Source organism: Malus domestica, chromosome 13 (genome assembly GCF_042453785.1).
Source record: "Malus domestica chromosome 13, GDT2T_hap1".
NCBI lineage: Eukaryota > Viridiplantae > Streptophyta > Magnoliopsida > Rosales > Rosaceae > Malus > Malus domestica.
Genome location: NC_091673.1, coordinates 7,623,000 through 7,635,797, shown reverse-complemented (window position 1 = coordinate 7,635,797; position 12,798 = coordinate 7,623,000). Strand labels below are relative to the sequence as shown.

The 12,798-nt window shown below is 39.7% G+C and overlaps 2 protein-coding genes across 3 annotated transcripts; both read left to right on the top strand.

Annotated features, from left to right (window-relative positions):
• The first annotated feature begins 557 nt into the window (after positions 1 to 557).
• Positions 558 to 7,047, top strand: LOC103452081 (putative ABC transporter C family member 15). 2 transcript variants are annotated; one of them, XM_017337052.3, is made up of 12 exons: positions 587 to 771; positions 953 to 1,895; positions 1,981 to 3,146; positions 3,228 to 3,407; positions 3,515 to 3,601; positions 3,691 to 4,287; positions 4,385 to 4,549; positions 4,747 to 5,041; positions 5,149 to 5,669; positions 5,741 to 5,804; positions 5,904 to 6,143; positions 6,379 to 7,047. In XM_017337052.3, the coding sequence occupies exons 2-12, from the start codon at positions 1,067 to 1,069 to the stop codon at positions 6,486 to 6,488; spliced, it is 4,254 nt and encodes a 1,417-aa protein (XP_017192541.2). In that variant the 5' UTR covers positions 587 to 771; positions 953 to 1,066; the 3' UTR covers positions 6,489 to 7,047. The 2 variants fall into 2 exon arrangements, with proteins under 2 accessions (XP_008389786.2, XP_017192541.2); XM_008391564.4 differs by having other exon boundaries at positions 558 to 771; positions 1,981 to 3,407.
• Positions 7,048 to 8,952: 1,905 nt separating this feature from the next.
• LOC103452403 (BAHD acyltransferase At5g47980) lies at positions 8,953 to 10,254 on the top strand. The gene has a single exon (XM_008391891.2). It carries the CDS (start codon positions 8,953 to 8,955, stop codon positions 10,252 to 10,254), a length of 1,302 nt encoding a protein of 433 aa, XP_008390113.2.
• The last annotated feature ends 2,544 nt before the right edge of the window (positions 10,255 to 12,798 follow it).

Below are 12,798 nucleotides of genomic sequence, written 5' to 3'. Positions count from 1 at the left end.
CTTAAATATGTCATCATTTTAATAAATAACGAACTCATAAATTTTAGAATCGGAATAACTTCATATTGCACTTTGACGATCGAACCTATTTACATTCTTTTATTCTCATTTAACGATCGTCTATTAAAAATCATGGTTCACCATGTTGTCATATTATTTCATATAAATAGGAATGCAAAGATAATAATTCCTTCTCATACTTATTCATTCTCATTCCGAAACCAAGTAATTAATCATGTTGTGAGGGAAGAGTGATTTGAGTTAAGCAACACAATTGGCCACAAATATGGAACTCCACACAAATATACAACGTCCTCAGAGTTCATGAGAATTGAAATTGAGACCTCTTACATATACAAAGTGAACCACTAGATCTGTTGCTTGCAGTTCTAGCTTAAATATGTCATCATTTTAATAAATAATGAACTCATAAATTTTAGAATCGGAATAACTTCATATTGCACTTTGACGATCGAACCTATTTACATTCTTTTATTCTCATTTAACGATCATCTATTAAAAATCATGGTTCACCATGTTGTCATATTATTTCATATATATAGGAATGCAAAGCTTCGAACTTCATGTCGCATACGTTCTTCAGTCCGTGTTCCACTGTTCTTTATAAGTGTCCAAAGGCACTGTTCACAGTCTCAGAGAGAGAGAGAGAGAAGAGAGAGACCCACCAGCAGCAGGTGTAAAGCATTCAGCATCTTTTGATCTTTCTCGTCACTACCCTCCGTCCACGTGCGTCCTCTCAGACATTCACAGGTTCGCTTCAATAAAAACCGACTCAGCCCACCATTTTTCTTTGTTTTCCTCTCCATTTTATATAATCCCAAATTTTTTGTTTGCAACTGCGACATTTCATTGGGTTGTTGGGTTTCAATCTTTTCCTTCTTATCTGAATTGGGTTCCCGTTGTTCTTATCCAATTGGCGCTTCTTGTGCAGGTCTCGCCGATTAAATTCCCTCTCCGTACGTAGAAGCCGCCAGAGTTATTTAATATTTTTTGAGTTGGGCTTGGTTACAATTTCAAAAAGTTACTGAATTTATTTCTTCCATTGATGGATATCTCTCTGGAGATCGTGAATGTAGCGTTTTTCGTAGTGTTATTGACGTGGGTTTTGCTTGATATTACGAGGGGAAGAAGAAATGGTAGCCAAACAGGTTTGAGATATAGAGCAGAAGATAGAGGGTGTAAATTTTCTGATTTGGTCACCTTTTCTGCAAATGCTTTAATCTCAAGTTTTTACCTTGGTTTTGGGATTTATGAGTATTGGGGTGGTGGAATTGTAAGCTGTAAATCCATCTTCTCAGGCATGACTTGGGTTTTTGCCACAGTAATTACAGTTTACTCAATGAATTACAGAACTCACAGTGAGGCAAAAAGGTGGCCTTTGGTCCTCGGTTTCTGGTGGATATTTTCCTGCGTTTTTTACTCACTTTCTGTGTGCTTTTACCTCGTTGCTCACTTCCAATCCTACAATTTCCCACATATTTTCCCAAAGGCTAATTTAGTCGATTTCGCTTCGTTTCCTTTGTCAATACTGCTTTGTTTTTGTGCTTTTAGTTTTGTTCAGAAAAGCAATGACCTTAAACACCCATTGCTTGAGAAGGAAAATGAAATTCCCTCCCAAGAGAGTGATACTTTTACCAATGCTGGAATTTGGAGTAAGGTTACGTTTCAATGGCTGAACCCGCTTTTCAAACGAGGTCGAATCCAAAAGCTGGAATTGCCTCATATTCCATCTGTTCCTCCCTCCGAAAAAGCAGAATACGCGTCCTGTTTGCTCGATGAATTGCTGACGAAACAGAAGATGGAGGATTCTTCGTTGCCAAACTCCATAATGCGGGCAGTGCGAATATCATTATCCGTTAACGGTGTTTTTGCAGGTAAAACCTTTGTTCTTGAATCACTTTTCTTTTCAGTTTCTGTGTTTTCAGTCGTTTTTATGTGTTCTTTTATTAATTTTTGTAGGAGCCAATACGGCTGCATCATATATAGGTCCTTTTCTGATTACAAATTTCGTAAATTATTTACTCGAAAAGCAAGACAATTCAAGCATCCGGCATGGACTGATTCTTGCGTTAGTATTTTTCGTTGCTAAGACATTGGAATCATTGAGTCAAAGACAGTGGTATTTTGGTGCTCACGTAATTGGTGTACGAGTACGAGCAGCCCTCACTGTGTTGATTTACAAGAAATCTATTTCCATCAAGTATTCCGGTCCAAGCAATGGTAAAATTATTAATTTGATCAATGTGGATGTTGAAAGAATAGGAGACTTCTGCTGGTACATTCATGGCGTTTGGTTGCTCCCGCTTCAGGTATTCTTAGCCTTGGCTATCCTTTACAGGAATCTTGGTGCAGCACCCTCTGCTGCGGCACTTCTTTCCACAATATTGGTCATGGTATGCAACATACCGTTTGCTAATGGGCAAAAAAGGCTTCACTCCAAGATCATGGAAGCGAAGGATTCAAGAATCAAAATAACATCGGAGATTCTGAAGAGCATGAGGGTATTAAAGCTACATTCATGGGAGTCCACATTCTTGAAGAAGCTGCTTCAACTCAGGGAAACAGAGAGGGATTGGCTGAAGAGATACCTTTATACATGCTCGGCGGTGGCCTTTCTCTTCTGGGCTTCACCTACTCTAGTTTCAGTTACCACTTTTGGTGTTTGCATTATACTAAACACACCGTTAACAGTAGGTACTGTATTGTCCGCTTTAGCTACTTTCAGAATTCTACAAGAGCCTATCTACAACCTGCCAGAGCTCATTTCCATGATTATGCAGACAAAGGTATCGATTGATCGTATCCAAGAATTCATCAAAGAAGATCAAATGAAGCTGAATCCTTGCCATACTTCAAAAACGTCCAATGTCATGATTGTTATTGGGAAGGGAGAGTATGAGTGGAAAAGAAGCAATCAAAACTTAAAGAAACCTACAATCAGAATTACGGAGAAAATAAAAATACCAAAGGGATACAAGGTGGCAGTTTGTGGCTGTGTTGGTTCTGGCAAGTCAAGCCTACTATTGAGTATACTTGGTGAGATTCCCAAAATTTCTGGGCCAGGAGCAAAAGTGTATGGAACAAAAGCTTATGTTCCACAAAGTGCTTGGATTCAGACTGGAACGGTAAGGGAGAATGTATTATTTGGCAAGAAAATGAATAGGGGTTTTTATGAGGTTGTTTTGGAAATTTGTGCCTTGGACCAGGATGTCAAGATGTGGGCAAATGGAGATTTGACTGTAGTGGGGGAGAGAGGGATGAACCTAAGCGGGGGACAAAAGCAAAGAATTCAACTTGCGCGAGCTGTGTATAGCGATTCAGATGTTTATATTTTGGACGATCCTTTCAGTGCTGTTGATGCACATACCGGAACACACCTGTTTAAGGCAAGCCAAATTTCCCATAATTTATTTTTCCTTTGGCTTTCTGATATCGATGAGTTTATGCTTTATGTCGTGAAATGGTTTTAATCAGACATTGTAATGTTTTGCAGAAATGTCTCTTGCAACATTTGTCTCAGAAGACTGTTATCTATGCTACCAACCAATTAGAATTTTTAGAGGCAGCAGACCTTGTCTTGGTAAGTTTTTGAAATTTTCGCTTTTATGCTCAGATAAAACATGATTTATCAAGTCTCTTATCTATCGCGTTCAATTCAATTGTTGATAGGTAATTAAAGATGGTCAAATTTCTCAGTCTGGAAAATATGAAGATTTAATTGTGGATCCCAACAGTGAACTTGTCAGACAAATGTCTGCACATAAAAAGTCATTTGAACAGGTTAACACATGCCAACAAGATGATTCCTGTAACAGCAGACCTCATCAAGTTAATCTAATAGAGGTTTCGGAAGAAAAGGAGCCTTTTAACAACGGCAACCTTTCAGAAAAAAGTCATGAAGAAGAAGCGGTAACTGGTCGAGTAAAATGGCATGTTTACTCATCATTTGTCACTTCTGCTTATAGAGGTGCTCTTGTCCCGGTCATCCTTCTCTGTCAAATCCTCTTCCAGGGATTACAAATGGGCAGCAATTACTGGATTGCTTGGGCAGCGGATAAAGAATCCAGGGTCAGCAAACAACGGTTGATTTGGGTATTTGCTCTGTTGTCTGGTGGGAGTTCCATCTTCATATTGGGAAGGGCAGTTTTTCTGGCAACTATTGCTATTCAGACTTCTCAGCGTCTCTTCCTAGGAATGATTACTTCAGTTTTCCGAGCACCAATTTCATTTTTCGACTCCACACCTTCTAGTCGAATCCTCAATAGGGTCAGTTTTAAAATTATCTTATGTTTGCTAGTTTAATAGTTCTTACTCATTAAAGTATAAATCAAGTTATACCACTTAATTCTGATTTCCCTGGCAGTCTTCCACGGATCAAAGCACAGTAGACATGGATATTCCATACAGATTAGCTGGATTAATATTTGCCCTCATCCAGCTAATAAGCATCATCATCCTTATGTCTCAAGTGGCCTGGCAAGTCTTCATTCTTTTCCTTGTCGTTCTTGCACTCTCCGGCTGGTATCAAGTAAGTAATACTCCGTTTTGATTTCTGTTTTAATTTTTAAACGTTTTGATTATCAGCACCATATTGAACATTGTGCATCACACAATGCATATAATATTGTGGGGTTATTATTTTATGGAATTTGGAGGTTTTTTTTTTTTTTTTCCAGCTCATATTCAAGTAACAGGTTATTTTATCCTCTTTTAATTATTTTGCAGGCTTATTACATTACCACAGCCAGAGAACTCGCCAGGATGGTCGGAATTCGAAAGGCTCCAATTCTCCATCACTTTTCAGAATCAGTAACAGGGGCAGGAACAATTCGGTGTTTCAATCAAGAAGACCGTTTCTTGAAAAAAATAATGGCCCTGATCGATGATTATTCCCGCGTAGCCTTTCACAATTATGGCACTATGGAATGGCTATCTGTTCGGACAAACTTTCTGTTCAACCTTGTCTACTTTCTACTTCTTATCATCTTGGTGAGCTTGCCTAGGTCTGCCATTGACCCTAGTAAGTGTTTTATTAAGCATTAGTTAAACTGTTAGTATGTCTTGGAAAGCTTTATCAGGCATTCAAATTCCTACTCTGAACTAATGGACTACTTGCCCTGGTCTCAGGTTTGGCTGGACTGGCAGCTACCTACGGTTTGAACCTAAATGTCCTTCAGGCTTGGGTAATATGGAATATGTGCAATGTAGAAAACAAAATGATATCGGTCGAGCGAATTCTTCAATTCACAGATATACCAAGTGAGGCACCGCTAGTGATTGAAGATTGTAGACCGGCGCCTGAATGGCCTATGGCTGGCAGAATTGAACTTGAAAACCTTCATGTGCAATATAATCCAGCTCTCCCAACCATTCTCAAAGGGATCACTTGCACCTTCCCTGAAATGAAGAAAATAGGAATTGTGGGCAGGACAGGGAGTGGAAAATCCACTCTAATCCAAGCTCTCTTCAGAGTAGTAGAACCCTCGGGAGGACGGATTCTTATCGATGGTGTTGATATATCTAAGATAGGTCTGCAGGACTTGAGGTCAAGGTTGGGCATAATTCCACAAGACCCGACATTATTTCAGGGAACCGTGAGGACCAATCTGGATCCTTTGCAACAACATTCTGATCAAGAGATATGGGAGGTGAGGATCAAAACCTTTTATTTTAGATGGATATATGGTGGTGTTGTTACTTATGCAACTCAATAACCCAGGTTATCAATCAATGTGGACTGGCGGAGATTGTTAGGCAGGACCAAAGGCTTCTTGATGCTCCTGGTATGAAAATCTCGTAATGTACTCATTTAATGGAAGTTGTTCAATTATGTTGTTCTCTCATTTACCATAATTCATTTGAAAATTTGGTTTATATTACAGTTGATGAAGATGGAGAAAACTGGAGTGTTGGACAAAGGCAGCTTGTGTGCCTCGCTCGAGTGCTCTTAAAGAAAAAGAAAATTCTTGTGTTGGATGAGGCTACAGCTTCTATCGATACAGCAACAGATATTGTAATCCAGGAGACAATAACGAAAGAAACGAGTGGATGCACCGTGATCACTGTGGCTCACCGGATTCCTACTATTATTGACAACGACTTGGTTCTAGTTCTTGATGAAGGTAGTGTAAAAATTCTTAAAATGGAGCTTTTTCTTCCAGTAAATATAATAAATATAAAACAACTTTGGAACTTCACGAACAGTGAGAATACTTATGACTGCTATTATAACCTGCTCCCTAGATTTGTCCGAAAAGTGATAGAACAGTTCACTTTAGCATATTATTGAAAAACGTATCATTGCTTAGGTGACATGATCTGAACTGATTGTCTTTTTTAACTGTTTGAATCATACAGGCAAGGTTTTGGAGTATGATTCTCCAGCTCGGTTACTTGAGGATAGTTCTTCGGCATTCTCCAAGTTAGTGGCAGAATTCTTGAGGAGATCTTCCAAGCGCAACTGCTAAAGCAATCCATGATCATAACGATTTGGTAGATAATACGCATGAGCCTTAATCATTCCAATCTCTGAAATGATTGGCGGCATAATCCGTCTGCACAGGCCTGTGTTTTATCATGCTAATCCATGCAAGGGCACAGACCAAGTTGTATCAGAATAAAAATGTTTCCTTCGGTTGAGTATAGAAAATATGGATGCCATAGAGGCTCGGGAAGTAGAGGCGCATCTCTGTAACTCCCGAATGATGTAGTTGGTTCAAGTTATCATTCTCACTACCCAAATGTTGAAGTGAATGGATGAAGGATGAAGGATGAGGTTCTGCAACTGAAAGTACAGTACTGATGGTAATTGAAAATCCGGAAGGACCTGCTGCTGGGACGGCAAAGTTTTGGAATCCCCAACCCGAGTTGAAGTTCGGTGCCTAAAGTAAACTTTAACCACACCAAAAAATTGTAATTGTTAAGAGAGAAAAAAATAAAAAACTTATCTCTGTATCACCTTAGATATCCTTAATTGACTGCAGCCTAATGCAATATTTGAATTTGACAGTCAATTTATTATTTGAATTTCAAATGTGCAATATTGTATTACGTCTTCCTGTTTGATCAAGAGCTTGGATCTCAATCCTAAAGCAGGAGCAAAAATATGGCTCAAGTGATGAACATTGAGATCACCAAGAAGGAAACCACGAAACCATCCTCTCCAACTCCCCACAGCCTCAAAAGCTTCAAGGAGCATATGGTCATCTGGTTCTCTTGTACCCCAACAATGTCAATGAGGTTGCGACGAAGGAATGATCTCAGCAGCTGAAGAAATCACTCTGGAAACCTTAACCCGGGCCAACCTCTTGCCGGAAGAATAAAAGATAACATATTTATTGATTGCAATGATGAGGGTGCTGTTTACCTTGAGGCTCTAGTTAACTCCCTTCTCTCATCATTCCTTGATCAACCCGATTTTGATTTTCTAGAATTGTTCCTTCCAATTGAGATTGGAACCTCTGAAGCAGCAACTGGGCCTCTTCTACTTGTTAAAGCAGTTTCTTTGAGTGTGGTCGATTGGCCATAAGCGTGTGCTTTGCACACAAGCTTGCTGATGCATCAATGCTTGGCATTTTCATCGAAGCTTGGTCTGCCACATCTCTTGGTATTGGTGACACTGTGGTTCCAGACTTCAGCAATGCAGCAACCAAGTCCCACCTGGAGATTTCTCAATGCTGAGGCCTTCCGTGGAAAGTTGAAGGTAGAAAAGTGTGTCACAAAGAGAATTTTATTTTTATTTATTTATTTATTTATTTTATGATGGACCAAAGATCAGGGATGCATCCAAATTAAGTTAAGGGTGTCAATGGTGTTACAATCCATGAACTTACGCGAAGGGATTGTGCCACCATCGATAGGAACGTCAGTGGGAACCTTGTAGGGTACTACACTGCAATGGCGGACAAGAGTAGGATAGAGTTATTGGTTTCTCAAATAAGGAAGGCGATGATCAAGTTTAATAAAAACCATCCCAAGAGGAATATATGTTCAAGTTTAATAAACTTGTAGGGTACTACACTGCAATGGGGAATATATGTTCAAAGTCATTTGCGAGTATTTCAAAGAGATTGGAAGCATTATGAGAAGAGATGACACAAACTTCATCTGCACAAGTGTATGGAACTTTGGAATATATGAGATTGGTTTCGGGTGGGGAAAGCCAATTTGTGGGAGCTTCCCAGCTGGTGCCCTCAAGAATTAACGTTGCTACTTTGATGGACACCAGAAAGTGTGATGACCTGCACGGATAAGTTTAAGTGAGGAAGACATAGCTTTATTGAACGTGACTCGGAGCTTCTTGCATATGCTTCTTTGAATCCAAGCGTATTTGAACCTGTAACAAGGAGCTCCTCTTTAATTTTTGAGGATATCGTTTGTGTTTCTTTTTTGTTTTTCTAAAATAATAAAACTGTTCCTTCATGTTTGGTTCATAATTAATATGGAGCCATTTCTTGTGTCCTTGCAACTATGTGTTGTGCAATGTCATTTTACTTGCATAGAGTTTCTTTTTACTCCGGCCTAGGTTTTTTGTTTTTTAAATGCAAGAGTTGAATGGTAATTAAAGAAGATTTTTCTTTAATTCGATTCATAATCATATTTTAATCTAATCTGCATAAGGAGGAAGTTTCGAATTTGGGGGCAGGTGGATAGTAGACTGCTATAGCTAACTTGATTACACGCCTATTTGCCAATTAAAAGGAGAGTTCGTAGAATTTACATCACATGTTGTAATCTAACAGACCCAATTCACAACCTTTGCATGCATTAACAAACCCCACTTCAAAAGGCTTATTTTGTGAGGTTTTTGTGCTTGTGCTTAATTTTCAGCACCATTCCTTGTCTTTAAAAGGAATCAAAGTGGGGTAGGCTGAACAATTCTTCAAATTGGGTTGAAAGGATTAACCTATTTTCACTAAGGGGAGGGACAATATGACACCACCTATAGAGATAAGTATTATAGCTAGAGAAAACATCAAACCCTCCTCTCCAACTCCCACTCACTTGAAAACCTTCAAGCTTTCAGTTTTGGATCAAATGGTTCCACCCACATACATTCCAATCCTGCTTTTTTATCCCACAAGTGATCATCAAAGAGTCCAGCAACTAAAGAAATCGCTATCCGAAACTCTAACTCACTTCTACCCTTTTGCCGGAACAATCAAAGACAACGCCTTTATCGAATGCAACGATGATGGGGCATGCTTCATCGAAGCTCGAGTGAGCTGCCTACTCTCACACATCCTCAATGAACCCGATCATGAAGTACTGAAACAGTTTCTGCCCATTAACTTTGAGTCCTCAGAAGGCGGCAAGGGATGTGTGCTGCTTGTTCAAGCCAACTACTTCAAGGGTGGTGGAATCGCTGTAGGACTATGCCTTTCCCACAAGATAGCTGATGCAGCCACGTTGAGCACATTCATCAGAAGCTGGGCTGCCAGCGCTTCTGGTTCTGATCAGAGAGTGGTGAATCCTTTGTTTGATTCAGTGCCAATGGCCCCACCAAAAGACATCTCAGTGGACCCACCATCTGTTGAGATGAAAGTGTACAAGTCTGTGACAAAGAGGTTTGTATTTCATGGCTCAAAGATTGCTGACCTAAAAGTAAAGGTTGCTAATAATTTTGTTGAAAACCCTACAAAGGTGGAAGCTTTAGCTGCCCTGATTTGGAAATGTGCAAGGAAGGCCTCAAGGGTTACTTTAGGGTTTTCATCCAGGCCATCAGCATTTTACCAAAACGTGAACATTAGAAACAAAATTGTCCCTCCTGTGCCTAATGGGTCTGTTGGGAACTTTGTGGGGTCCTTCATTGCAAGGTCAGAAGAGGCTGCTGAGACAGATTTGCATGGATTGGTAGCTGAACTGAGGAAAGGGATTGAACAATTTACCAGTAAGGCCAAAAGGGTTCCACTGAGTGAGGACATCTCGGTAATTTCAGAGCCTCAGATGGCGGCTATAGGGTTTTTAAGTAGGGATGACATGGACTTTTATGTATGCACCAGTTGGTGTAGGTTTGAATTGTATGAGGCTGCAGATTTTGGGTGGGGGAAGCCAATGTGGGTGAGCTCAGCAGTTCCCACCTGCAATAACATGGTGATTTTGGTGGATGCAGAAGGTGGTGATGGGATAGAGTGTTGGATAAGATTGAACGAAGACGAAATGAAAGTGTTTGAGTGTGACCAAGAGCTTCTCTCATATGCTGCTTTCAATCCAAGCGTCTGGAAAACTGGTTAACCAAACTTATCATACCTGGGGAAAAACTTGTTTTTAAGCCTTATTTGTGGGACAGTTCACTTTGACAAAAACACAATAGCAGACTGAAGCACCCCTTTATTCTTTTGAATAATTTATATTTTTCCAATTGCAAGACAATGTTCCTAATCATTTGCTGATGCTTAACCTATTGAGGTGCCTCACTTAAAATTCACAAAGTTAAACTCACTAACATTGTTATGGGACATTATCGACTCATCAATGCTTTTACTTGTGTATTTAATTTAAGTAAATTAATAATATCACGTAACTATATTACTTTCACACACCAAATATCTCCTACATTTATGATCCTAGCATCCAATATTTGACATTTCAAAATCATGATGTGTGCATGGAGGGACAATGCCTCAATAATCCCACCTACATCGGCAGAAAGATAAGAAGCCTATCAGTATAAATTGCAACAAAGTTAAGGCCACTGCAATTTCAATGTAAACTCTGCGAATTCAATTAGAATTTGTCTTTGTAAATTAACCAGCTTCACCAAATATGGTTGTTAAGACCACGGTGCAACCCCAAGTTGAAATAATTTCCATGGAAAGCATCCAGCCTTCCATTTCGACACCACCAGATCAGATCGTAAAACCTGCAGTCTCTCATCTCGACCAGTTCCAAAGTCCCACTTATTTGCTGTTGTGGAAAAAACTAGAGTACATGACTCTAGCACAAGTGTTGGAGAGACAAAACAAGTAAACAAATTACTTGTATTACACATACAAAATATTACAACACTCACAAGGACACAACTTTAGAAGCTATGACCCTCACTCTTTCTAGAGACATACTCTAGACCACTCACAATCTTACAAGACCACTCTTACTTCTCACTCTCACTTGGTTGCTTGCTTGGTTTATTGTTTTATTTGGTTTCTTACTTGATTGGTTGATTAATTAGCAATACACTCCACCTATTTATAGGTGAGGTTTGCCGACATTGGACATTGCTAGATCATTCTAGCTACTAATCATGCATGCCACTGACATATGGCTAATGGCCATACAATATTACAGGTTGCTTGAACATGCACATCCACTTAACAACTTGCTAGAATTATAAAGCGGGAGCCTTGTGCACTGGGTACGACCTTTTTATGCATGCACGTTTTATAAAGCACCACCGACTAATCAGCTTCCTAGAATCTTCTAGTACAATCCTATGCATGTTTGAACTAGAACAATCTAGTTCCCTTATACCGACTAATCTTAATGGGCTGGTGTTGATCTTTAACATTTGTCACTTCTTTACTTCTACAATTATTTTTTTTCACTTATTTGCCACCGGTTTGCCGGTCGGACCGGAGACTGTAGTGATGAGGGAGTCACATTGGTACAAGCAAGAATAAAATGTAACCTAACCCAAGTTCTTGGTGCTCCTACAGATGAAATTCTGGACCTTTTACCTGTGGATGGTTTGAATTGTAAAAGTTTATACTCCATCACTAGCCTCTTACTTGTCCAGATCAGCTTCTTCGACCATGGAAGCATGGTACTTGGTGGATCACAAATCTCAGGACCCTATTCAACCTGCAAGCAGCAATAGAAATGGCTATGGAAGAAGGGGAAGTAGAAGCAGAGCTCCTGAAATGTTTTTGTATTAATATTCTTTTTATCAAATTAATCACTGGGCAAAACCATTACACATTGGACCATTCATACTACTCCCAACCCCACTGGCTAGCAGAATCTAACAAACTTTCCTAATTACATGTAATAATCCCATTTAACTAACTAATTCAATGTATATGATTAAGATAATCAGGATCATAATAGTGTTTGCCTGAATCACAAGTTAGGAGGTAAGTGTTTTTTCCCCATTATTGATTTATCGGGAAAATCTTCGCAATGCCCCCTTAAACTAGAACTATCTTTCAACTCGCTCTCTGGACTTTCAATTGGGTTCGAGCCACCTACTTCAATAGAACGTGCAGCTTTGCCACCTTTCAAATTCTCTGTCATGGTTATGCTTGTTCATTCAAAGAGCATTGCTTATTAGTAGAAAACTGATAGCAACCCTACTGAAGTTGTTGTATGACATTGTGGCCAAACTGAGGGAGGGGAAGAACCAATTCTTGGAGACGTATGCCAAAAGATTGAGGGGAGAAGAATGGCCAGGTCTCATGATTGAGTGGCTACAACAATTAGGGGAACTGTATGAAGAAAGTTGAGGTTCCACCATAAAACCAATTGGCAATATGGAGAGTAGCCCAACCTCTTATAAGTCCATGCAAGGTCCCTCCTCCCATCAATGTGGGACTCATTCTCAACACTATGCACCAAAATAAACATCATCAATGATGAGGTTGTTATAGATGTAGCAGCTAGTGCAGGTTCCCACTGCATGGGGTGGATTTTGGGTGGGGAAAGCCTGTATGGGTGACCATTCCAAGCCACAACTTAAAGCGTAGTTTTTATTTGATTGATGCCAGAGATGGGGAAGGTGTTGAGCATCTGCGAATCTGACGGAGGAGTACAGAATGAGATCCGGATATCCGCGCATTTGCC